This window comes from Panthera leo, chromosome A1 (genome assembly GCF_018350215.1).
Source record: "Panthera leo isolate Ple1 chromosome A1, P.leo_Ple1_pat1.1, whole genome shotgun sequence".
In the NCBI taxonomy this organism is placed as follows: domain Eukaryota; kingdom Metazoa; phylum Chordata; class Mammalia; order Carnivora; family Felidae; genus Panthera; species Panthera leo.
In genome coordinates this window covers 231876512-231903038 of record NC_056679.1, presented here as the reverse complement: position 1 = coordinate 231903038, position 26527 = coordinate 231876512, and the positions used below count along the sequence as shown (strand labels likewise).

At 47.2% G+C, this 26527-nt stretch overlaps 1 protein-coding gene across 5 annotated transcripts in view; it reads right to left on the bottom strand.

Moving 5' to 3' along the window:
- Positions 1-584: 584 nt before the first annotated feature.
- The window catches only part of SEMA5A (semaphorin 5A), a 474080-nt gene continuing 448137 nt past the window's right edge, over positions 585-26527 (bottom strand). For 3 of the 5 annotated variants that reach the window (XM_042953245.1, XM_042953263.1, XM_042953255.1), the window contains 7 exons: positions 25659-25884; positions 22193-22411; positions 14469-14639; positions 12793-12948; positions 11304-11351; positions 6738-6949; positions 585-4070 (listed from right to left, as the gene is read on the bottom strand). In XM_042953245.1, the coding sequence (XP_042809179.1) occupies positions 3951-4070; positions 6738-6949; positions 11304-11351; positions 12793-12948; positions 14469-14639; positions 22193-22411; positions 25659-25884 (1152 nt within the window). In that variant the 3' untranslated portion in view covers positions 585-3950. The remainder of the gene's footprint in view (positions 4071-6737; positions 6950-11303; positions 11352-12792; positions 12949-14468; positions 14640-22192; positions 22412-25658; positions 25885-26527) is intronic. The other 2 variants (XM_042953272.1, XM_042953279.1) reach the window with 2 other exon arrangements.

Here is a 26527-nt window from a genome sequence, read left to right as displayed (position 1 = left end):
TACGTGTGAATTCAAGGACTGGCAAGGAAAGCTGCACTTTGTGCATCAAACAGGTATTTGGACAACATGACTAGCTGAGTGCAGACTCCTACAGACTTCAAATAAAGTCTCTGATCTTCAGTTTCACCCACGTGTACCCCGGCAGGTGGCCCTGGGACGCGGCATCCCCCGTTGGGACTCTGTCACAGCTTGGAAGGCTCTGCCCAGCCAGTGCCACCGCAGCCTGGGGTGCAAATGCGCACCCTCCTGGGCCGGGGGCCCCCACGGCCTCACCCTTGTGCGGACAGAGCAGGACACGAGGGCGCCCGGGGCAGAACCCCCTGCGGTCTGCGCAGTGGATCCCCCCAGGGTCCTGGCTTCAGACCCACAGAGCCGGCGGGTCCGGGCTCTCCACCCGGGACATCCCTCCCACTCGGCCCGGAGCCGCCGGGTCCCCATCTTCCCACACCCCCCTACTTCCCGCCCTTTCCCACCTCCTCTTCTCTTTGGCATCGGCCCGCGAGGCAGTGGGGCCAGACCCCAGTCCCCCCGGGCACGCGGGCGGCCCCTTCCCGGGGACCGGGCTCCCCCCAGAGCAGGGACACCCCAGTGCCCCCGCCAGCCCCTGCACCTGCCCTGCACACGAGGCAGCGCCGGGGGTGAGCAGGCTCGGGGCATCCCTGGAGGAGGGGGTTCAGGGGACCCCACGGAAACGGGTCCCCGGCAAAGGGGGCAAACGTGCGGGGCAGCGCCCAGTCTGGTGACTGCGGGGCCTCCGTGGGACAGAGCCCACCCGGCCCCAGACTCCTCCGAAGTCCCAGTCCTGTGGCTCAGGGTGACATGGCCCGGGGCTCCTCACCTACACCGCCCCCCCCCCCCCCAACAGGAGGGGCCTGGGAAGGGCCCTGCTGTGCATCCTTCCTGTGGGAGGATGCAGCCCCCTGGTGACAGTCCCCTCTGGAGAAAGGACCCTGAGCAGCACCGCCCCTGGGACTCCCTTCCAAAGAATTTGAATGTGAGACTAAAAGCCAGTGTCCTAAGGAAAACCAGCCAAACTTCAACCGTATCCAGAAATAATCCTAGAGATTAAACTGGGATTAGTGTCATTTGAGGTTAGGTTCAGAGGGGGTGCAGCTTCAAAATATTAGTCTCTATCTGTGCTGCTTAGAAGGAAAGAAGGAAGGAAGGAAGGAAGGAAGGAAGGAAGGAAGGAAGGAAGGAGGGAGGGGGGGAGGAAGGAAAGAAGGAAAAAAACAGAAGAAAGGAAAAGAAGGAAAAGAAAAAGACAGAAGGAAACGGTCATTCAGAAACTTACAACAGGACCCACAGAGAGGGGAATCCCACACTCAGCCCCCAGGGAGGTTCCTTAGGGAGGAGGTCCCAGGGGAAGTGGTAAACACCACTGTAAAAACCCACCTGGGCTCACGCAACACAGGAGGTGTGAGGGGAGGCACAGACACATGAAAGCTAGAAAAGCAAGTTACTCCATAGCTGATGACAATACTTCGACTATATTTGAAATTATTCTAAACCAATTGAAACTCTGTGAAATAAGGAGAATGCGAGAGAGACAGAGGAGAGAGACAGAGAGAAAGAGAAGCCAGAATAATCTGTCTTTGAGGGGAGTGTCCGGGAACAAAAATGAGGGCCTTTCTTTGCAGTGATAAATCCAGGGTGTAGGCAATCGCCAACATGACAGTTCGGTGTGGAAGGTGGATGCTGTCACGGGCCACAGCATGACACTGACTGAAGTCCAGCCTCGACAGCATTGAGAAAGCATTTCCAATCAGGTCCACTGATGCTTTCTTGAAATTAGTATCCTCTTTCCTTAGGGAAATAAAATGACCTTTTAAGCTTAGAAAACACTCAGGGGAGGGATTCAAAAAACAACTATAACATGCTTCATAGTGAAGGCGTTTTTTCTTATAGAAAAGTGATAACACCGGTTGAAAATCTAGCTCTGGAACAAAGAGGAAACCATTGGACTGAATTTCACCTCCTGAGTATGGACTTTGGCTCTGTGCGTCCAGACAGAGTCGTCTCAAACAGCAGACAACAATGCAGGAGAGGCCACATGAACTCCCCACCAGAAAGACCCAGAATACCATTCACTTGCAATCTACCAGGCCTCTCTGAGACCACCTGCCATTTAAAATTGAATTTTAGTACAGTAGCTTCTGGAAGCCTGGGTACATGGGAGTATTTTCAATGCAACAATATTCATTAGTAAACATGGGATTTTTTTCCCCCCAACACTTTCTGAGATTGTTTCTTTACATGGGATAGGACAAAAACACGTGTGCTAATAAGTCTGTGTTCCTCAACGCCCGTGCTATACATCTTCGGAAACCGGAAGGTTCATTGAGCAAAAAGAACACATTTTACTGACCACTTAGGCATCAGATGAACAGTTTCAATCTTGTTCTTACTTTCGAAGACTAGTCAGTCAACTGCCATGTATTATTTATCAGTTGCTTATGAGTAATTTATCCCACCTTTTTTTTTTTTTCCTTTCTGGAGACCTCTATGAATAGTATTATAACACTCTGAAATGCTTAGCAGTGATCAATGCTCAGAACCACAGGGATCATTAAAAACCTCACATCCCTGCTTTCTCAAGGTACATCTTGAAATGCTGTTGCCTCCATGCAGGGAGAAGCGGGAGGGGGCAGGTAGGAAGGCAGCACTGAGACAGAAACCAAAGGCACCAGAACTGGACGTCTCCTCCTCACCTGACCCGGAGGCGGCAAATGACAGCTTGGGGGGCACTTTGCTATTTACAGCGCAGGGGTGAAGAAAGCCAGCTTTACACATCAGTAATGCTCTGGGAAGGGGATGATGGCCATACACTAGTTCTATCGGGAGATAGAAATTAGAAAGTTGCCTTTCATTAAAGGTCAGTTCTTTCAATCCTTTCCATAACATGGAAGATTAAAAAAAAAAAAAAAAAAAAGTCGGTTCCCATTACATTCCAGTATTTTTAATGCTTTCCCCCATTGGTGTCATGAATGTTTAAGATTTTTTCTTTGCGGGGACACAGAAGGTGTGGCGTCTATCCAAATGTTGAGCAAGTGCTGGTTTTACGGGTCGTCTCTTCAGGATGCTACTATGGACTGGACAGGGGCGGGGCTTCCAGACCAACCGCATGGCAAGGAGCTCCCTGGAATGCTGTGAAATCCAGGAGGGAGACTATGGCTAGCCTCGTAGCATCGCACGGAATGCTGGACCCTTCCTTGTGTTTGTGGCTCTGGTCTGTGAGTGCGCCTCCACCAGGGATAACACAGTAACTGCATTAAGACCAGGGGAAGCGTGTGTCATACCTCACACCATCACCTCCGCAGATACAAGCCGGGGTGAATCCCTGCCCTTCCCCCAGGCAAGAACCGTTCCAAGTCCAAACACGCAAGTTGCTTCCACGGATTCCACAGAATTATTCAGGTTGGGAAGACAGGGGGATCCAGGGTGCAGAACTCTATGGCCACATTCGTATTCTTCGTTTCATCAAATACTTACAGACCTAACACGCCTTATGGAGAATGGGGACTCTCGGCTGAAGTGTCTCTTTTGTTGGATTAAAACATCATAAAGATTTATGCCCCAGAGCAGGAAGACATTCCTATTTCTAAAGACTCCTTCCCATGTGGGTGGTACATTTAGTAAAAAACTCAAGAAATCAAGTGACTTGTTAGAAAAAAAATGGACTGAACACAGTAAAACAAAACAAAACAAAGCCTCACACCATGGCTCACTCAACAATGATCAAGCATTGAGACCAGATTTTCACGACATCATATTTAGATCTGTGTTGCTTTTAAGGATGTCTGTTTTTGGTAGCAATGGGAAACTCATGGCTTGAAATGCACTTGAAATGTATCCAAACTTCAACTCTGAAGTCTTGGAAACATGGGCAGTCATGGAGCACAGGCCTTGAGGAACTGGGGAATTACAAGAAGCCAAAAATATAACAACTATTAGTACTCGTCGTAATTGTTGAGATCTGTAAAGTAGGCATTAGAATAGGTTTTCCCAGTGAGATGAGGGTTGAAGTATTTGTTTCTTTCCTCTAGGATCAAGTTGTTTTTGTTAAATGCCTGTAAAAAGGAAAATGATTAAGGAAAAGATTTAAGAATACTCCATGGGCAGTATTTCATAAAAATAAAAAAGAATATAATGAGGGCACGATTATGCTGAATATGAACTCCCTGCTAAGGTTCCATTGTCTTAAAAGGTGTTTTCTCACTTATTTGCTTCCTCACGTTATTTGCCTTCCTGAAGACCTGCCTCGTAACTAGAATGAAGCTTGTGGTTTTTGATAAATAGATTTGGAGTATTCCAAACCTTCAAAAAACCTTAAACTCTAGTGACTTCAAATCAACACTTTGAATGTTGTGTAACTCTTTAAGCAGCATTCTAATTATCATGGATACGTAGGTGGAAAAGAGATTTCGAAGTAAATGCATGAAATTTCAAATGACTTCGTTGCTCATCATTCTCTACACTTGTTGAGCATGAGACGAGGAAACAGCCATTCTGAGTCACCCTCTGGGCATTTGCCAGCACGACAACCCTGCTCAGACCCAGCCAGGGTCTGCACGCCTACAAGAGGACCAGAGCTCCTGCCATAAGTTCCTGCTTTGAGCTGAGCCTGCAAAAAGTCAGTGACGTCTGCCCCAACCACCTTGTGAGTAACAGGTGCCTGCTACCCTCTCTCTGTCTCCTGCTCACTGCTGACCTGGGACGGGGGACTGCCCTTCCCCAGGCTCCTGGGATGTGTAAGTAATAAACCATGGGACTTGACTTCTTTTGGGCGAGTGTATTGAAACTGTGCCTTCAGTCAAAACAAGCCTGGGGTTTCCACTTCCCCAAAGTGGGAGCTCGGATGCAGAGGGAGCTGCCTGCCGATCCCATGGGGGTGGCCCGTGCCTCCTCACTCCACAGGTCAGAGTACGCATATTCTTAATTTGACACACCAGCTATGGGCCCCCTAACACAGGCTCCTGTAGCCACTTCTGACACAGATGCCCTTCCTTATTAAGTCATTAAAGGCACCTATACTTCCAAAATGCTAAACTATGCCAGGTGGAGTGCAAATATTGAAAAAAACTGAAATAAAGATGCAGGATGGTCGGCAGAGGCCAACTGTCCAGGACTGGTCTGGGCAAGGTATCAGAAGAAAGTTCCAGAAGGATCCTTAGCGCTACCCTGCTGCCCTCGCAGAAATGAAATTTCTTATTATCTCGAGTGGCTACTGGATCTTAAGTGAGAACAGAAGACCAGCTGAATTACCTTGAGACACTTGGAGTGACACACAAGTTGATAGGGTGGAATCACATTTAGAGGAGCCCCTCTCTGGGGTTCTGAAGGCTTGTTTGGAAGGTTCTGGCTCATAAAGGGAGCTCATGTTCCTTCTCATACCCCGGGATCTCCGCTCTGAGACATTGTGAGGGGCGTGTTAGGAGTGCCTGGTGCTTCATTCCCCAGCCCTAGCACGTGATTACTACAAGGTGCTGAAGGGTTCTGGATCCTGGGGGTAAGCAAGGCCCATGGGTAAAAGTCAGCTGGCTCTGTCTGTGTCCAAGTGCTAGAGAAGGGGGCCTTGTGGTAGGAGGGAAATAAGAGAGGGCACTGTGGATCCCAGGACACAAGCCCTTTCAATCACCTGAAGTTGTAAGTGCTGAAGATGTTCCATATTCCCACATGGGAAGGAAGTCAAAGGAATTTCAAAGGAAATCATAACAGAGAAAGAGTCTCCACGTGCTCCCTAAAAATGCTCACGGGAACCACCAACTTAACAGGAATATCAAAATGAGAATTTCGTTCCTTCACATGGGTGGTAGGGCACATTGGGTGAAGTAGACAAGAGTCCTTGATGTCCTTCCGGTTATACCCCCGACCTCCTGTATGTTATCTCATTTAAACCGTGCAACAAAGATATGACAGTACATATCGCTATACCCATTTTAAAAACGAAGAAACTGAGGTTCAAAGAAGTAACTAACTTGTATTCCAAAACCTGATGCACGATGCCTCAAATAAAGACCACGTTTATTTTGTCAGGCACTAGTCAAGACATAGGAGAAAATGGAGGCTCGGTGACTGTGAATGACTAGCATTAAGTTTACTCAGTTGGTGACTCATGAACTCAGCTCTTTCCGGTCCAAAGCGGATACCCTTTCCACTCTTTCTTCCTTCCTTAGAACTGGCCTCTATTTCTGGGTGGATCACTGAATTAATCACCCGCTGGGAAAATCTAACAGAACACTTCACCCCACACCAGCCACATAGCACTTTTGCAGCATGCAAAGCTGAAGAGACTTCATTATGCATACAAATTATTTGAAGATAATTTTTATAATAATGTGACAGTTTTTCTCAGGATCCCATCGGGGTGATTCCAGCAATGAACCTGTATATCGGATTACCCAACCCCGGTCCTCATTACCACTGTCTGGCAAGTACAGGCCCTCAGCCTGGAGCTCTTCTCTTTGACAAGACCTCTCTTTGAACATGGAAGGCACAGTGGAGGCAGAACTGGACAGTGGCCAATGACTCAGTATTTTCCAGCATTTTATTTGTTGCCGCTTCTGTGTCCTGTTTCTAACCCACTTCCCCATATAAGATGCCACCTCTTCTTGCAGGCAAAGGAAAGCTGAAAAGGCAGCTCATCATAAAGCACACCTATTACCTTACCCTCCCCTCCTTCACTCAAGCCACCGCCCCCGGGGTGCTGCTTGGCCATCTGTCTGCCGATCCCTTACCTTGATGGCTTCCACTGAGTCGTACTTGTCCAGTTTGTTAATATGGTTAGTTATGCTGGTGTTGAGAGGGGCGGGAGCAACAGGGTGGATGACGGTGGCGTCGTGGGACTGCTGCTGGTACCGCTGGCAGTAGGTGTAGACGAGTAGCGTAAGGAGGCAGCCCAAGATGGAGCTGCTCAGCCCCACGGCAATCATGTGGAACATGTTGAACTCTGGGAAGACAGCATCAGAAGTGACGCTACTTTGGAAAAGAACACGCTACTCAACAGCTCAACGCACTCGGATGAGGACAGAAAAGCAAAATGAAAGGCCCCTGACCAATTCCAAACTTCAAGAAATCACAGGACCTTCCTTTGAAATGTCACGGCCACCAAGACACTTCCCCCCAGGAAGTACAGCTTATTTTGCGTTAATGCTCTTATGGATTACAATCGGGTTTTTGGACATCACCTGAATACACTAGCAGAAGCATTTTTTTTTTTAAAGGCTTGTACAAGTCTGCTTGTCTGTTTCAAGTGTGGCATGATTTCTGGTCTATGGGGTTACTTGAGAACATGTTTTCCATGCTCCTTAACCGGTGGAGGATCCCTGCCTACGGCCTGGCTGTGTCCCACGAACAAAGTGAGAAAGCATTTACTGCTTCCAATTACTGCTCAAAATTACTGTATTTTGGAGACCCTGTAAAGAAAATGGTTTACACCAAGGAAATAAAGGATTTGTGCCAAAGGAATAAAATATGATCTTTTGATGGTCATGAAATAGCCCTCTTTTACATATTTTTGTTTGTGTTAAGTAGCATCTTTGGGTTATTTTCCTTGAGTTATAAATATAAGATGTAGAAAAAATGAGTGGACGTGGATTTCTGTCTCTAATACGTGATTGGCTCTAGGGACATCAAGGTAACATAATTAAGACCTTCGTAATGTCTGAGAAACAACCAAAAGAAATTACAGATGTTCATCATGTCTTGGTAAAACGCAGTACAAAAAAAGTTTCAAGACTTTCAGGGAATAAAGACATTTGAGTAATGCTCATGAAGCTGGACTTAGTGAAAATCAGGTGAAGGACAACACAACCTTAGTTTTTCTATGCTGTGTTGGCTCTATGTGGCCAACCTGTTGCCTGTGGGTTATTGGTCTCTGTCACCTGCATAGGGCACATCCCTAGGACTGCCTTTCAGCCACGGTGTCCCCCCATCCACCACCAGGGGGCGCAGTGTCACCCACGCTCTTCCCAGATCTGTCCATCCTGCACCCAAATAGAACCATGAGAATGCCTGCTAGGCACACTGCAGACACCAGGTGAGTCCGAGGGTGATAGCAAGAGGCCCCCAGGCTCACAGGGAGAGAAGACCTGCAAGTTTGTCCCCTGCACCCAGGCCCTGGGGTGTATGTCCCTCAACTACCCTGGCTCCTCCCTGAGGACTTTCAGAGTCACATTCACCTCGGCTGGGTCCACTCACTGAGGTGCCCTCACTGTCCCCACATCCTGACATCTCCCTCTAGGCTGTGCCCTTTGCTGCTCCCAGATGCTGCATTCTGGGGACCCCTGAGAGAGGGAGCTGCCTGCCCAAGTGAGCACAGAGCCTGGGTTCGCTGCGAGCCACAACCCACTCTCTCCTACCTGAATCCTAATGCAGGTGTCCAGTGTCTTGGGCACCAGGACCTGGATAATCCAGGCGGAAGTTACTAGAATATTCTACAAGTATCATCTACTCCCCAACACCCACCTGTTTTTCACTTTTTGATTCTTTGGTCAGTGGTTTAACAAAATGGAAGCAATTCATAAATCCCTGGCCTTTCCCGATTTTGTCTGGAGCCTCTAGAACTGGACACCCCCAAGCTGGGAAGGGTGGACAGAGCATCCGGGGAGCTTTCCACCACCAACCGCCCAAAATGTCTACTATAACGTTGAGGCTGTGCTCAAGGTAAGCAAGAGCGGGTCTCACATACGTTGCCATTGTTTTATGCTTTAGCCAATTGGACTCCCCAGGGTCAATGCCACCTACCGATAAAAGTACTGTCTGCTGCACTGATAACAGTTTATTGTAACATATGAAAGATGTATGATGCTTTCCATATGCAGATGCTTTGTCATCAGTCCAATGAATCATGCTTGCAGGTGCCTGGGGAGGGCTGGGGCCAGCTGACATCTTTATGAGGATTATATAGTCTTTGTGTCTCGTGCAACTAAAAATAGCTAAATTGAAATTTTTCAATAGGCCTGTGCTTTTCCGCATTGGAAAAAATAGTGCCTATTAAATCTCTTTTGAATTTGCTTAGCGTGGCTCTTTCCTTTGAATATGTTTTTTCCTGTTGTTTTTGGTCAGTAGTGTTGGAATAGAAACCCACTACCCAGTTGGCTCAACTGGCTGCTTTTCTGTACAAAATTTGATGGATCTTCCTTCAAATGGAAAAAAGACATCTATGTTGCCTCCTGAAACATCCCGAAACATTTTGCTAAGTAATTCCTTTTACCTCTCAGCCCTACACTCAGATCCATACGACCTCTTACTTGCCTAACCTGGTGGGTCAATGTTAGCAGCCTAAAGATCTAAAAACTCAGTTCTGAATATGATAAGATCTCTGTGACTTAATCAACCGCATGTCAAGGTTTGATCTTGGGTTGGGGAGCCAGTTCGCCCAGCTGACCCAGACACACAGAAGCAGCATTTTAGGATTGGGAGTGGGCTTTGCATCATGTTCTCCCAAGTGCTCAAGGCCCTTGAAGGTCTCCTGTATCCTAACCCAGAGAGGGCTGGCCAGGGAAAATGGTTTCTAAACCTGTGGCAGGCGTGGAGGGCCAGTCAACTCTGCAGAGGCAACTTCTGGTTGACTCCAGGTTCTGCCTTGGCCTTCCCAGAGGACAAGAATACTCCTCAAGAATTCTGGTTCACGGAATCTTGACCTACGCTGCCTCTGAAGGCAGCAGGCGCCCCCAGGCTCCGGGTCCAGAGTGTCCAAGAGTATTTGGAGCTGCTGTGGCTCCAGCCCCTGGACACAATCCTCCCAGACACTCACTGCCAGGATACTCTTCCTGTGGCGCTCTGGCCTTAAAGCTCACACTCAGATCCCACTGCCTGGGTCCACGCTCCGGCTCCGTTGCTGACTTCCTGGTGACCTTCACCCGTGGCCTCCTCTCTCTGACTCTCAGCAACCCTAATGCAGACGACAGTGCCTAGCTGCTATCCCTTTCCTAGAATTTGCAAAACCCAAATCTCTGGAACCTGATTTTTCCCCGCTCAGCTGGCAGCAAAGCATGACTTGACCTGACCCAGGCTGCTGCAGAACGGACTAGAGCTGCAGGGGGGAGTGTTAGCATTTTCACTTTGCGCGCATCTCACAACAGCATCATTAAAGAGACTGGTTACAGAATGTGGCCCCGGGCACTGCAGCGTGTTATGTAATAGACATTGCGGGCCCTGTATTACCCATCTGAAATCTGGTGAAGGCTGGATTCCGAAACCCTTTCCTATCTGCGAAGGTTTACATTAAGGAACTGTGGGCTGTGGCACCTCCATGAACACTCTCTTTGAGGATCAAATGGGACGCTTCTTGCCACTTAATTCAGTGACATGTAGTGACTGATCTTACAGCTATGATTATTTTTATGGGAGCTGGTATGTATTTATCTTCCAGCTGGATCAGTCTGTGAACCCACTGAACTCGTGTAGGTCAGACACCAGACCCTGCATTTCTCAGGCACTGGGGTCTTTTATGATGCGACTGTTGGTTCCAGAAGGGCTGGGGCTATCTGTGTCTCCATGATAAACTCGATGTCCCTCACAAAACTCCAAGAGTGGGTGGTCAGCAAAGATTATTGAATGAACAGATTGACAGCTACCTAAACAGAAAAACTGCGATGGTGGACTCTTAATTAACGTAGCTAATCACAGTAAGCACATTCCTAAAACACACCCACGAAGCTCCTGATTCCATATGAGCACAGAGACGAAAGCCTGTGGCTGAGCTGTCTGGGAGTCCCCTGATGGAATGGATTCTGGAAGGAATGGGTATTTGTAGGTCGCCAGCCACATGTATGAATATGCCATCTCGGTGTGGATATCGGGTCGGTTTAGCAAAGGTGGACGGACAGAGGGTGGGCTTTGATCAATGGACCGTCAACCCATCCTGCTCAGACAAGATAAACATAGACAGTAAAGTCTAAATTTATCATGAACTGGAACAAGAGATTGTGATTTATATCATTTGGGTCTGCAGAAAGTTTAAAAAATACCTCTAGAGGTGTAGGTATAACCTTACACCCCATTATAATTTTGTCGCTCCAGCGGCCTGGAGGTTTGAAGCTGGCTGCCATGGATTTGTGATGATCCCAGTCTAGCTACTGCACCTGAGAACCACTGATCCAGATGTCAAATATTGACTATTTGTAGTTACACTACCAAAGTGGAAGGGGTTTGGATCAAGAGTTTCTCCCGTCTGTTTTTCTTGGCCCAAACATCATATGAAACGTATGGGAAGAGAAATGATTAGAAAATAACGGAAATCAACGAAACACTAGTTTAAAAAAAAAGTTAAAAAACATTAGTTAAAAAGAGGAACTTACCCCCACACCTTTTCTCTTCTACACTACTGGATCTCGCCACAGATACTTCTGGAAAAAATTAAATCATGACGTTGGGTGTTGGGAAGGAAGCAAATATCAATGGTTCATTTACAAAATATCTAATGATTTCGAGTTTTATGTGAGTCCAAGTTCCAAAAGCTTGACTAATTGTTAAAAAAAAAAAAAACAAAACAAATCACATGTGTTTCTTTGTTCTAACCAACCTGAGCTGTACTTGGTCAAGGTCATCTAGATGGGGAACGAGTGAGATTCATTACCACAGAAAGAAAAGGCTATGGTCCTTTGGCTCGAAACCAAGGCACTAACTTCGAAATAAAGCCAAGTATGTGCTGGTTTTCCGCTACCATATATTCTGCCAGCTGTGAACCCCACAGCGTCTGCCTCGGTCTTCCCACCTCCGATCTCTGGTTGCATCAGAGCCAGTGTTGTCAAATTCCCTGCAGAGGGGGGGACTGATCCACTGGAGCTCGAAGAAAATTGCCATGACAAATAAAGTCCCCATTCAGAGCTCACTCATGCTCTTTGCCATGACACATACAAATACACAAATAAGATGCCAATGAGGGAACAGATCCCAAAAACGTTTTAACCCACAAGGATCAAGGATCAAACACCATGTCAGAAGACCGGAGACGTGATTCTTTCCTGGAACGAGAATTTTTCTCTGCGTAACAAGAATTAGCAACGTGTCTCTGGTTAAGAAGGAAAATGACACAATGCTTTCAGTTCTATACCATACATGATGGAAGTGCCATACAAGACTAACATTACTAATTTTCTGTAACATATGATTACCTTTTTCCGTAGCTGGAAGAAAACAAGGTAGTTACCTATTATTATCTTGAAACAGGTTGCTCTCTGCTTTGGTCTACATCAGTCCTAAGGCCCACAGTGGACATGTACAAAATGACTTACAAGTATCTAACACCGTGCTTACAGTGAACATGCGACAGATGATTTGTTACCATCGATAAGTAAACATCAATTTCACATGGAAAAGCCTACTGGCAAAGGGCCAGCTAATCTCTTCTCCAAGATGAGCCCCCTGGTACATTTCCATTTTCCCAACTATATCAAAGTTGCAAAAGAATTGTCCCCTTTTCTCTGTACAAACACCTGCACACAACATGACAGAAGCATTTAACCTGTTAAAATACCAAAATAATCTATTTTAATTTTTTTGAGCAGAATCTTCTCGCTGTGTTATAGTCAGTAAATTGTAAAAGACACTGTGCTAAAAAAACAAAACAAAAAAAAAAAAACAACTTAAAACTCATGGCCTAAATGCAACCCACCGTTATCTGTAAATCTATCGTCTAATTACCTTGAAAGGACAAGAATTGATAGGATCATCTCTGTTTCACCAAAAGCGACCTCCAAGGACAGCTAACACTCCCACCTATGACTCATCTCCTCTCTAAACAATGGAAATGATTTTGTTCACCCCGATAAGCATCTCTGCTCTTACCTGGGATGAAATTGGAATCAAACACACACGGCCGGCTCTCCGTGGTGTTTCCAGAACACTGGCTGCCCACAGGGAACAGAAGGATGCACTGGCGGGCACGGATCTGGACTCCAGACACGTCACACTCAGACCAGTCTGACCACTCCGACCAGCTCTCTGCAATGACCAGAAGGGGATGGGACAACACTGCCCACTGAGATCGATCGACCTGGAAGCACCACAGGTCACATACGTTACATTAAATTTTCATACTACAATTTTAACGGGTCTGGGTATAAATAAGATGGACAGGTAGCCTCTGGCCGCTCCAGTACATAAATTACACACGGGCACGGATAAAAGAGTTGGTATGCCTTTGATCAAAAATCAAATGTGCTTAAAACGCATTTTCTAGAACCCATGTTATTTTACTGCTTTCAACTCATTGTACTAGACACTCAGTAAGCTAATTCGTGAGGTCCAGCAGTGTAGACATGGGCAGTGGTCGGGGGAGAGAAATCAGCAGTGAGGACACCATTTTCCACCTGGCAATGCTCCCCAATGAAGGCCAGCCCTCAAAGGTTTTCCCGCAAAATTCCTACAGGCCTCAGAGCTCGAGCAAGAGAAATGACAATGTGTGAATGAGAAAGCCCTGGTTGCTGAAAGGGGTGTCGAATACTTTCGCTTCTGTTACAAAAACAACTGTGCAGAGTCAATATACCAAAGTCAGGCTGTACTTGAGGAAGAATTTATTTTATCCCGTGTTTACCGTTGCCTATGTGCGTAAGATCGGTGCACGAGTCTTGAGTTAAGGCCCCAAGCTGAGTGATAAAAGGTCACTTCACCCCGAAGTGGAAAATTTACTAGGATTTGTTAAATTCGCCCAGGCTTACGGATGTGTGAAAAGAGAGAGCAACCCTTATATTTTAAGTAAGGGGTTTAAAAATAAATAAATAAAAAAGAACTCTCCGTATTTTTTGAAACTATTAAACACATTAAAAAGACATGTTTCTATGCGGGTTGCTTTTTTCTTCTTTTTAGATTTAAGCATCATCTTTGCGTTACAGGGGAAGTTTGGAAATCAGACGTGTGCCTTGACTCACTGTAAAGACATGACATTTTTCCTCAAAAATGTGTCAAGCGCCAGGTTTGAGGATGACTGAGAATCTGGTTTCTAGGCACTGTTCTGTATAAATGGAACCTTCCAGAAAGATCTGGAGGAGCAAGTTAAAAACAAAAAAAGATGAGCATTTCAATGTCAAAGTTAGACTCAGAAGAGGGCGCCTCATTCATTCCTAGTGGGCCCTGTTGGGTGAGGAGGCTGTTACAGTGCACCCACTGGGCACCTGTGCTAGCCAGCCTCGGAGCTTGCCCACCCCTGCCCCCAGACCTGAGGCCGAGTCCTTCCAAGGGCTCTCCTTGCTCCCCACTCTGATTTTCAGATCCCACTACCAGGTTAAACCTTCTACTGAGACATTGTGATAACGAGTTTCTGTTACTCGTTGTGACACTCTTGACGTGGTGGCAGCTATTTTAATGCACAACAGTGGGATATAGTCAAGGATAACTGTGAGGGATGAGGTGCTCCTCTCTTTCAGGATTTGCTGTCGTGGGCTACCATCAATTTCACCGTTTCTACATCAATCAAGGGAAGAGGCGAGTCTGCCCAGAATCGCGCAAGCCTCCTGGCTGCTCACCGGGGCAGGGCTGCGTGTTGCAGAGAGCTTCCTCCGTATGGAGCCCCAGGCAGATGTCTCCTCCGTAGGCTGGGGCCGGGTTTGTGCACGAGCGGGTCCTCATGTAGTGTCCACCGCCACAGGTCGCCGAGCATTTTGACCAGGGAGACCAGCAAGACCACACGCCATCCACTGGGAAGGGACACAAAGGCATATGACTTCTGAACTCCTAATGTGACCAGCCTGATGCGGCCGCAGATAGAACGTGCATCGTGGGAGGACACCTGCACACGCCCCTGACCGCTCCCAGGTCTGTCTGGCCTCTTCCTCCTGGTGGCGAAACCAGTTTTGTGTATTTCTCCCTCTGCTTTCTCGGTTCCTCTTACTTGCTCTTTCAGGAAATGTTTCCAAGCATATAACAAGCAAGCACGAAGATAGCCGAGGAATGCTATGTACCCATAACAAAGTCCCAGTTCTGGGAAGGACCATTAACCACATTCCGTGGTCATTACTGGGAAGGCCAGGGAGCGCTCACCTTTGCTAACCACAGAGTGGAACTGCAGCCAAGGATCAGCAGTTGTGGACACAGGCTTCCTTACTAATTGCATTACGATGTGCTCCACGAGAGCGGGATAGAAAAGAGCTAACGGGTCCTGGCAGGAACTGTGAAGGATGCTTCTAGATGGGGGCATCAAACAACCCAACTAAGCATAAACCACCCTGCCTTGGAAGTGCACTGACAGGAGACCAAAGACAGGAATCCCCAAGATCTGCGGCCAGACTTCAGGATGCTAATGCAGGTGAGTTTTACACTAAGGGCGTGAGGCATAACTGGTTCCATGACTGCTGGTGACCCAGAGCATGACTCCCGTTCTCCCCAGGCCGGGCCCCTGATACCTGCCCATGGGCCTCCTGAACGCTGGGATCAGCGGCCCACCTGGCTCTGGGATCTCAGGCTTGCCTCGAGTTAGCTGAAGTTGCTAAAACAGACACCTCATCTGGCTTCGGTCTCTGCTACTGTCATATCTGACCCGAGACACAGAATCCGAAGGAGGCTCCAGGCTCTGAGCTGTCGGCACAGAGCCCGACGCGGGGGGCTTGAACCCACAGACCGTGAGATCGTGACCTGAGCTGCAGCCGGATGCTTAACCCACTGAGCCACCCAGGCCCACCCCCCCTCATTTTTACAATGAAAAAAACCAAAAGACAAAAAAACAAAACCATTTCAAACCAATTTTAAAACGAGTCTGTGACCTAACTGGGAACTTTGAGACTCAAAAGTCTATACATTTTACTTAATAGGCAGTAAGTTAGATTAGAGCCTAAGGGGGAACCCGTCAGATATATGTCACAGGCTGTGACACCAGCAAAAGGAGGCAGTCAGATGTTTGCCTATTTCAAAAATCCTCTCCCACATCCAATCTTACTGGGAGGATGCTTGCTGGCTGTTTTTCCCGGAGCTGAAGTTTGGTCTCTACCACATATACTTGCACACCCCCAAAAAGGGTGCCCATAAGTCGTAGTGCCTTAGAATGACAGGTGTCAAAGGTGTCAGAGTGTACACAGGAAAGTCTGGGGCTCAGAAGGGTCTACTGACTTGTTCTAGACGGTTCCAGAGCCCAATTTAGAACCAACCACGTGATCTGAGGATTCTTCACTTAAAAAAAAAATTAATGTTTATTTATTTTTGAAAGAAAGAAAGAGGCGGTGGGGGGGGGGCGGGGGGGGGGGAAGGGCAGAGAGAGAGAGACCTAGAATCCGAAGAAGGCTCCAGGCTCTGAGCTGTCAGCACAGAGCCTGACATGGGCTCAAACTCATGAACTGTGAGATCATGACCTGAGTCAAAGTCAGACGCTTAACCGACTGAGCCACCCAGGCGCCCCTTGTGGCTAATGATAGACCTGCTGACCAATGGCCAACATCACTCATTATCGGGGAAATGCCAATTCAAAACCACCATAAGGCATCCCCCCACCCCTGCCAGGATGGAGATTATAAAAAGAATGACAGACAGATAATAACGTTGGTGAGGATGTGGCGAAACTGGAACCCTTGCACGCTGCCGGTGCAAATGAAACCTGGGGCGGCCGCTGGGGAAAGCACTACGGAGGTTCCTCAAAAAATGAAAACCAGAGCTACTGTGTGATCCAGCAGTCCCGCTTCTGGGTATAGATATCCGAAAGAACTGAAATCAAGATTTCTAAAAGACACCTCCATTCCTATGTCCACTGCACCATCGTTCACAGACGCCAACACTATGTGCCTGTGTGGCACCGCGTCTGTAGTTAACGGTACCGTCTGGTGTTGTCCGAACAGTACTGTAGTAACAGTATCGTCTTTTAATAAAGGTTTGTTAAGTCTTTGTTATCTCACGTGGGTGGCTCTCACGTTAAATATTCTTACTCAAACACAAAAAAGGGTAAACACTTTAAAAAACAAACCAAACATCGAGTGCTTTCCTTCACAATCATTCTATGATCACGCAGGATCTAATGGTCACACACAGCAGGGAGCCAATAAGCTCCTATGTACAACCCACCTTGCGGTCTTTCAAACTGTTCGCTCCTATCCACATTTCAACCAGTACGTTAAGTATCATCTCATCTCGTCTAATAAAGGCTGCCCGCCCCCGCCCCCCACACCGACTGTCCGGTGGGGATCGTGAAAAACATCCCCCGGCCCAGGACTGTCGGTTGTTTGAGAGAGAGAGTGTCATTCTCGCTCAAAATGTGAGCAGTTTGGGGGCACATTAGTAACCGAACCCAGTTGCGAAACGTTCCCACTTGTCAGTTTAAACCACTAGATCACATCGTACCTCTACCAATTGCCACGGCAATTGCTTTGCTCCAAGGGATATTGAAGAGTTGGGGAAATAGATGCTCTCTGTACAAAAGGAAATCAAAGGACAATTCCAGCCACTTCATTCCATCAGGTAGTGGCCCTGGTCTGTAATTGTCCGATGCCCCCAGACCGATTCTACCCTGCTCCTCGCCCCCCACCACGTCATCCTCGTGCTTACGTTTCAAATCTCAACCTTCCTCTGGGGGCAGTGACACTGGGGAGAAGGGGGATGGTGCTTTACACCGGGTGAAAAATGACATTGAGTATGGAAATGCCATTTCACATTCGGAAGGCTAACGTGTTTCCAAAACAGAAATAACAGCCTATTAAAAAGCTCCATGACGTAGCCTTCACTGCCAGGGAGCATGCAGAACCTGGTTGGAAAACAGGAACTTGGAAGCCAAGAAAACCATACAAATGTAGACTCCGTGCTGAGCTGGGCTGAGCACATGAAATCTTCCTTTTCCGCTACATAAACCAGGCTGGACTAACAAAATAACTACACGAGTGGAAATAATAACTCGCTCAGTATTGCCCCCCCTGTCCTCACCGCCAGCCTTGGTGGGGGGGGTTGTATTCTAGAAATGTGGGACTGAAATGCAGAAGGGTTAGGGCGCAGAGGGAACGCGTGGGGAGCAGGCCTGGCAGGCTGAGCCCAGGACTCGGCACAGTGTGGGGTTTCACGTAACTTCTGTCCCGTCGCTAAAACTCCTGCGGGAATCTCCTCCTGGCCAAGAAAGACCAGCTCGTAGGAAGATCGGACAAATATACGAAAGCTCAGATCCCAGGTTTTTTGCAAGGAGCAAAGCAATCAATTGTAGGGAATTATTTTTGAGCCAATGGAATGTATGGATTAGGTCAACTTCATAGAAGAAGATGCCAATTCGTGTTGGCATCTACCTACTACAGTAACAGAAGAATGGTGGCCACGGGAAGTACAGTTACTAGTGATCTAAAGAGCAAAGCAAAATGGAATGATTAACGTCTGAGTGTCAGGCATCCTATGTGCTGTCAGAGATACAAAGCCCGACATTTACAGTTCTCCAGGACGTGGGCGTGTTTGACGTGGATTCCCCAGCGTCCGGAGGCCTGGGCCACACAGGCCGTCACTGTAGGACAGCTGTGCTCTAGACTCCTCCAAGGACCCCTGGGCAGAAGTTTCCTGCAACGGCTGCCCCTACTCCAATCCTCAGTGCTCCTTCTGGACAGAAGCTATGTCTCATGAGCCATTTTTGTCGCCTGTGGTTTATAGAACAAAGCGTGGACTCAAGGAATTCACGAAGAGAAAGGCAGAGTGTTCTAAGCTCATCACAGGTGTCTAACATGTTATCTATAGAACATACATCTGCCCCAACTCATCCCACTCAGGATCCTCCTCCCTCATACTTAAAGGTTTTCATAAATATACACAGAATCTTATTTTAATTTGAATAGTACTTAGTAACAAGGAACTACCTGTTGATTCTACCTTTGTAGGTCAAGATCTGGAATCCTCAGTTCTGAAATAAACGTGGATTGACAAAGGGAGTGAAGAAAGACCAAGCTACCGCTCAGTGTTGGAGGAAAATTACATAGGTGAAGTTACTACCAGACCAACCCACAGGAGGGGAGAAAGGATCATTTCAACACGATCACGACTTTACAACCTTATTGCAGTTTAGTATACAAATTGGAATTGGAGATCAAATTTTTCATTGACTGATTTAAAGGATTTTCCATTCATCTAGCCTTTGATTTTCAAATTTCATCATAATGAACAAACTTGTTTTTAAATAAGATACAGTGTCCATTTGTGGCTGTTCTTTATGGGCCCAATAGGACTAAGGATGAGTAAATTCACAGGGAGGAGAGTATCCTAAATGGGGTAAAAAATAGCCCTATTGCTGGATTTGCAGCTTGGCACCCACATCTCTGATCGCTTCCAATCCCCCCTTGCCAAGTTACATCCCGTCGTGTGTTCAGGAATTTTCTAGAAGGTGGGAGAGAGGATAGACATTTACCCAACTCAGTCGCCTGAACTTGCTCATTCCCAAGTGGAAAGTGACGGGGACCCCTCTGAATATTTCCACAACCCTCTGGAATGTTGGCTTTAAGAAAGAAAATGAGGACGGAGCTATTTCAAGACATTAGGGTTATGTGCACATGATACTGGCTTGGCCATCAAATCAACTGAAATACAAATAGCCCCCGAGTCATGTTAAGGGATGTGTCTGAGATGGGCTTGAGCCTTACATGCAAGGACCAGAGCGGCATTCAAATATTTGGAGGAGACTTGAAGCTCGTTGACAGTGATGAGGACTCATGTCTGGATCCTGGGGAGGCGTGGGTGGATGGAGGGATCCTGACATTCCCCTGCCGCCCTCCCTGTTCAGTTTATAACACGTATCCTAATCTGATGATGTCACCAACAAACTGTCTCCCAGCTCCAGGGAGGAATCTTACTCTCCCTGCTGGAGCTGTGGGAAAGAACTGGCTTTGTGACCTTTCCCACCCCCTCAACATCACTTGGTTGGGAGAACTGAGTGTCTGAAGGGAAAAGTCCCCTGAGGCTGGAGAAATACAGGAAGAGACAGCCTAAAAGGGGCTGAGCAGCCCTAGGAACAAGGGCATTATTGGGATTCTCAGCTACAAAGCTGAGAGCTATGTTATTTTCAGTTTAATGTACATTTATTCATCCAGCCATCCAGCCATCCAACTATTTATTCATCTACCAATCCACCCATCACCCATTCATCCCCCACCTATCCATCCATCCCTCATCTACCCATTATTCATCTGTCCATCCATCCACTTATCTATCCATCCACCAATTCACTCACCACCTATCCACCAATTCACCCAGCACCCATCCATCATCTATCCATCCATCTATTCGTCCACCACCCATCCATCTATTATCCATTCATCCATCTATTCATCTACCAATCCACCCATCACCCATTCATCCCCCACCTATCCATCCATCCATCCATCAAATATCCAATTCGTCTGTTCATCCATCCACCTATCCATCCATCCCTCATCTACCCATTATTCATGTCCATCCATCCACTTATCCATCCATCCGCCAATTCACCCAGCACCCATCCGTCTATTATCCACTCACCCATCTATTCATCTACCAATCCACCCATCATCCATTCATCCCCCACCTATCTATCCATCCATCATATATCCAATTCATCTGTCCATCCATCCACCTATCTATCCATCCAATTCACCCAGCACCCATCCGTTATCTATCCATCCACCTTTCGTCCATTCACCCATCCAACAAATGTTCACTGAGGTCTGCTGCAAGAGAGTTCCTTGCTTAAGGAACTAAGAAACTTATTTGTACCCACTGAAAAAGATGCTATGCTTGCAGGCTTCTGTATCTTTAAAATCACTGTACCTGGTGTTTGGAATCACCCTCCCTCACTCACCATCCCTGCTTGTCTATTTGGTCAACTCCTGTCTGTCCCTCAGGACCCAGTTCAGGGGCCACCTGATCGGGGTAGCTGCCATAATTCCAGCTCAATGGGTCCTCGGCTGATATAGTCACTACATCTGGTCATCAGCCCAATAGCCAGTGACCATACTGGGTTGACATCATTCCCAGGATGCCTCCTCACCGAACTCTAGGTTCTTTTCTGCCCGGGACCATATCACCATGCCCACGTATTCCCTGTGAATGGTGCACAGTGGGCTATCCAGAAATGTTTGCTGACAGAATTGAAGCAAAGAAGGAAGGGAGGGAGGTCAAGTAACCACGGGCTTGTTTTCTCATCGTTCCGTGAATGATCACTGAGAGCTCTTTCGTGGGTGCCAGGCTGATGCTGGGAGCCGGGGACACTGCAGGGAGTGGGTCCGTCATAGAATTCTCGGCTGTCCTGGAGCCTTCACTTGACAGACCCAAAGACAACACGCACAGCCGTCAACAGGGTTCGGGTGGCCGTGCGGCATCGATGGCAGACTCTGACCGCGGGAGCATCAGGTGGAAGCGAGTCAGGTGCCAGAGCCACATCCAGAGCTGTGGCAGTGGGGACACAGAGAGACTGGAGCGCTGACTAGGACAGACGGTGCACACAGCGTCCTGTCCTGGAGGAAGGAGGCTCTTCAGGCTCATTTATTAACCCTGTGATTTTCTGGGAGTTCGTGAAATGAGACGCCAGGTCTCAGGACACAGACAACACAGCTTCCGTCAGCCTCCAGGGGAGAAGAGTGTGTGTTTAGAGGACTGAACTCAGCACAGAGTGGAGGCCTGCTGACTGACTGATTTGGCTGGTTTGGCTGGCACCTGGTGGGTCATTCTCGATACCTGTCATTCTGGAAGAGGAGCCTGTGGTATGGGGGGGAGGGCGGTCCCGGGACGGCTGGGCCTATCAGTTTGGGAGGAGGTCAACCTCCCAGCTTCAAGGACACAACACATCTCTCCAGGCCATGATGGCAGGGCCGACTTCTCCATCAGGCATGATGCCTAGGGCCCAGGATTTTTATAGGGATTCACAAGAATGTTGTAGTTGCTTTTAAAATCAGGAGACATAGGGGCGCCTGGGTGGCTCAGTTAAGCATCCAACTTTTGGTTTCGGCTCAGGTCATGATCTCATGGTCAGCTCTGCACTGACAGCTCAGGGCCTGCTTAGGATTCCCTCTTCCTCTCTCTCTGCCCCTCCCACACTCATTCTTTCTCTCTCTTAAAATAAATAAACATTTAAAAATATCAGAAGAAATAAATGAATATAATCCAGCCTAGGTTATATGTGTCTTTACACCAATGCAGTTAGAAAATATAGTCTGTGAGTCTTTACATACATATAATCTCAAGCCTAAGGCTGGGGAAGCTAAACGAGCCTCCCTAAATCAGAAGGTCTTCTAAGGCCCTTGATTTTTCAGAAGTTTTCCAGATTACTCAATCCACTCACCTGGGCAGGGCAGAATGTTGCATTCCTGGTATTCCAGGGAGGGGCCCAGGCAAGGCAAGCCCCCATACTTGGGCTCGGGGTTGTTGCAAACCCGCTTCCGGTTCCGGATGCCCCTGCTGCAGTCGCGGCTGCACTGTGACCACGACGTCCAGGCCGACCACGCCCCATTGACGGTGTGGGCGGAGTATCTCCCGGCACGCAGGAAATCGCCAGAAAGGCCTGCCAAGGAAACGGCCCAAGTGTGATTCTATTAGAAGTCCTTAGAGGAAACACAGTGCAAACCTTCACTCAGCCTCGGCTGCCTGCTTCGTTTCTAGAACTACACTCTCAACATCGGTTGAATACTTCTGATGCTTCAAAAACCAAACAACTGGCGGCGAATGATAATCTCCAATCGCTGAAGCTTCTTTCTCTGCGTTTGCTATTGCATAGGATGCAACTGAGAACTAGATTTGTAAATGTGGTAACTTCCTTGGGTTTGTAGGTCACTTATTTTCCTGAGAAACTTCTTACAAAGAAAACACAACTTTCTCCCTTCCCTTGGGAATCCTGCAACAAAACCGGGCTGTCCAGGACCAGGCCATGCTCACCATTGGGGACATCCATCTGGACAAACGGAAGCACGATTCAGACATTTTTCTAAACCCGTTCCTCTATCCGTGAGCCTTTCCAAAGTGAATTAATGCTGGTGAAAGTCTCGGAAATAATTCAGAGTTAACTGCTTCGGAATCACAGGCCAGGGCGACAGGTGTCTGTCCAAGAACCAGGCAAGGGGTGGAGCGCCTGACCCGGAACTGAACACACCTGTGAATGAACTTGCCCAGTGGCACCCGCTCCCAAGCAGTTCACAGCACACTTACCAACAGGTGTGTTTTCCCAGGTACACATGTGGCGGTAAGGGCACAGCAGCGAGGAAATGTCTTGTTAAGAACAGGCTCTGCCTATGTACTGGGGTCCGGTCTGCTCTGAGCATTCTACACTTGGGAAGCCATTTAATTAGCCACAGTCAACATTCCTGCTTGCTTTGGTGAAAATGGCTGCTCGCTTACAATATTACAGATATTCAGTAATTCTCTCAAACGCTGGCGATGTGATGCGGGTTTTAACAAAAAACTCTGAGGATGCCACGCAGTTCCCGGGAGGTGTGACAAGGCAAATACACTCACAGCCCTGTTGCTAAGCTCCTCTGTTGTTAAAAACTCTGGCTCAGAAACCTAGGAAGGATGCTCTTTTGAGAAAATGGATTAGAAATGTCTTTCTGTAATGAACCGGTACTCTGTGCTTAATCAATACAGAAACAACAATGCACAGGCAAACCTCATTTTGGGCAATCAGAGGCAAAGAAGCCCGATTCTGTATTTTCAAGATGTCCATACCAAAACGTGTGGATGGTCATTAGAACCAGAAGCCCCTAAGACACAAGGCAGAGGAAGTACATTTTAAGGCTTGCTCAAGATATACTTTTGGAGGAAATATGGGATATTTTTTATAAATGTGTATCAAACTTGTTCTTAGTTTATATTACTATCATTGAAAACAAATATCAGCTATGGTTTTATATGCATCTGAGAATGAAAGGGTTAAAAAAATGTATGTTCAGAAAAGACAATGACATTCCTGTAGGGACACACTGCTATTCACTGTCTCTTTTTTACTTAGATGACATAAGAAATAAGAAAATTCACTGCCTGCTCTGAAATGAGAAAATAAGTGGATGACTCAGAGACAGCGTTGCCAGATTTTGCAAATAAAATAGAAGAACCCCTGTTAAATCCAAGTTTCAGATGAATTTGGATATTCAAATTGTAGCAATATTTTAGGGTAAGTATGTCCCAAATATTGCATGGGTCATACTTATCCGGAAAAGATTCATGGGGCATACTCATATTTTTAAAAATTCTGAAAAATATCTGAAATTCATCTTTAACTGGGGATTTTGTATTTTATGTCACAATGCTAAATGACATCACAGGATGATCCCTTGTGGAATGCAGATCTTTCAAATGGGTCCTCAGTTTTCTCTTGATATTCTATCATATATCTTTTCTTCTTACAGCAGGGTTTTACACAATTAATAAGAGTGAATATCATTTTGCTTGACTTTCTACATGTATGGGTGTTTGCTTTATGTAAATTGTAGACTTATTCACACAACATTTTTCACTAAAGCAGACTTTTTTTTTTTTTCAAGAAACAATGAACAGGCTTATATTTAGTTGGTGAACTACAGTGAGCAGGATGGTTTGAGGTCAGGAAATAATGTCAGAACGTACAATTATGTGTGGCTCTCAATGGCAACTGCCAAGCCTCCAGTCATGAAGGCTGGCAGATCCAAGATGTCCCTGCTGTTCAGAGGCTCCTGAAGGAGACAGGGACATTTGTGGCCAGTGTGCCACCAGTGGTCCTCACGTGGAGCCACTCGGGAGCCATTTCCCTCTGGTAATGAAGGAGGACGTTTATCACACCCCCATGAATTTATCCCATCCATGTCAGTCCAACATGGCGACTGCCTCAGTGGTTCATCAAGGCCACCCACCCTGGGTCTAAGGATCCTTCTCTAAAAGTGTCACTGACGGTGACTATGCTTTCTATGTTACATTCATGTTGGGAGAATGAGGTGGAATCATAAACACAGAAGCGCTGAGAAATGTTCCAGGTGCACGACATTACTATCACCGTCCTCATCACATCATGTTCTGAGAACCATCTGTGAACACCTATTTCCTTTCTAGAATTGGGCAAATTTTGTGAAAGTAGATGAGAAAGACAGAAGTGATGAATAAGGAAGCGGAAATGAAGCTCTTTGGGAAGGCCAGGCTCACCCCCTTTCCTGCAGTGGAGACAGCTGAGCTCCAGGGGGAGGAAGTGAGTTGTCAGAGGAGAGTAGCCCACTGAGCAGCGGGGCCAGGCGGAGGGTGCATCTTGTGGTCTCTCTTAGAGCTTTCCCTTCTGCTATTAATATGGTATTGAAGGGATTAAAAGGGCAGAGCAATTTCAGAGACTATTAAAGGATCCCCACAGGCCGAACTTTTTCGCAGAAAGATCCTTCTATAGACAGAAACACAGAGATGGTCTTTCTTTGTCTTTGTCCAGTTTGGGGATAATCAAAGGAAAAGCTTATCTGCAGCTTACATTTTAGTGCCAGAAGATTCATGGAAGACGACTGAGCCATCCTTGATATATTTTCTGATATTAAATAAATCCCCCCCCCCGCCGAAACTCTTCTGGATGTATTAAGAAGGCAGTGTTATTTTGAGGGCTGAGTTCACAGGACCACCTCAGTATAGAACTCTTTCCCATCAGTTTGCTACAAAAGGCATTTGTGCACTTGTGGGATCACTGTCGTAGACTGCTAAGGGGAAAATAATCAAAAGGAAAAGAGCCCCTTGCTCGCCTGTGACCTGAGAGATGGGGTCGCACGCGGGTCTGTGCAAGTTGGGTCGGTCCTGGGGGGTTGGCTGCTCACCGTCTGTAGAGCAGCCGCTGGTTCCGTCACTTGAACAGTATCGCATCTCGATTCTCTGTCTTCCCACTTCCAGCAGATTTGGATCAGGCAGGCGGGCTTTGCACGTGTAGCGAAATCGCTGCTCATAGTGGCCCCCGTTGTCCGAGATGTTGACGGGCGTCCAGGGCGTCCAGGGTGTGGTCTTCTTCAGCTCGGGGCACGGGTTGATATTGCAAGGCTGGTACTCCTGGGAGAGAAAGGGTGCGGCAGGTGCTTATCGTAGGGCATAAACTGGGTCCAGGGCTTCCTTCCCTTACTGAGAGACAGGGCTCTCTAAAACGTCACATCCTGACACCCACCGGCTACTCTACAAAGTGGAAAACACATTTTTGTTAAATTGGACATTTAAGAGGATGATCAGTGTTCAGGTCAACCACAGAAGGAATCTGCACAGGGGTGCCTGGGTGGCTCAGTCGGTTAAGCGTCCTACTCTTGATCTCGGCTTAGGTCACAATCTCAGATTGCCTAATGGAGCCCCACACCCGGCTCTGCGCTAACAGCACGGAGCCTTCTTGTGTTCTTTCTCTCTCTCTCTGCTCCTCCTCTGCTCATGTTCTCTCTCTCTCTCTCTCAAAATAAATAAACTTTAAAACAAGACAAGGAATCTGCACAGTTTATCCTGTGTCAACAAGGAGAATGAGACAGTAAGTGTAACCATACGTGAATAAGAATGGTGATCCCATAAAAACCATCTTCCATCTTTCATCTGATAAATAACCAAAACTGCTGACTATTCCAATGTTAAGCTTAGCTTTTAAAAAAAAAAAAAGCTTGAAGTTCAAATGATGGAACCAAAACTTTTCGTTTTTGGACAACATAATGCTCAATGA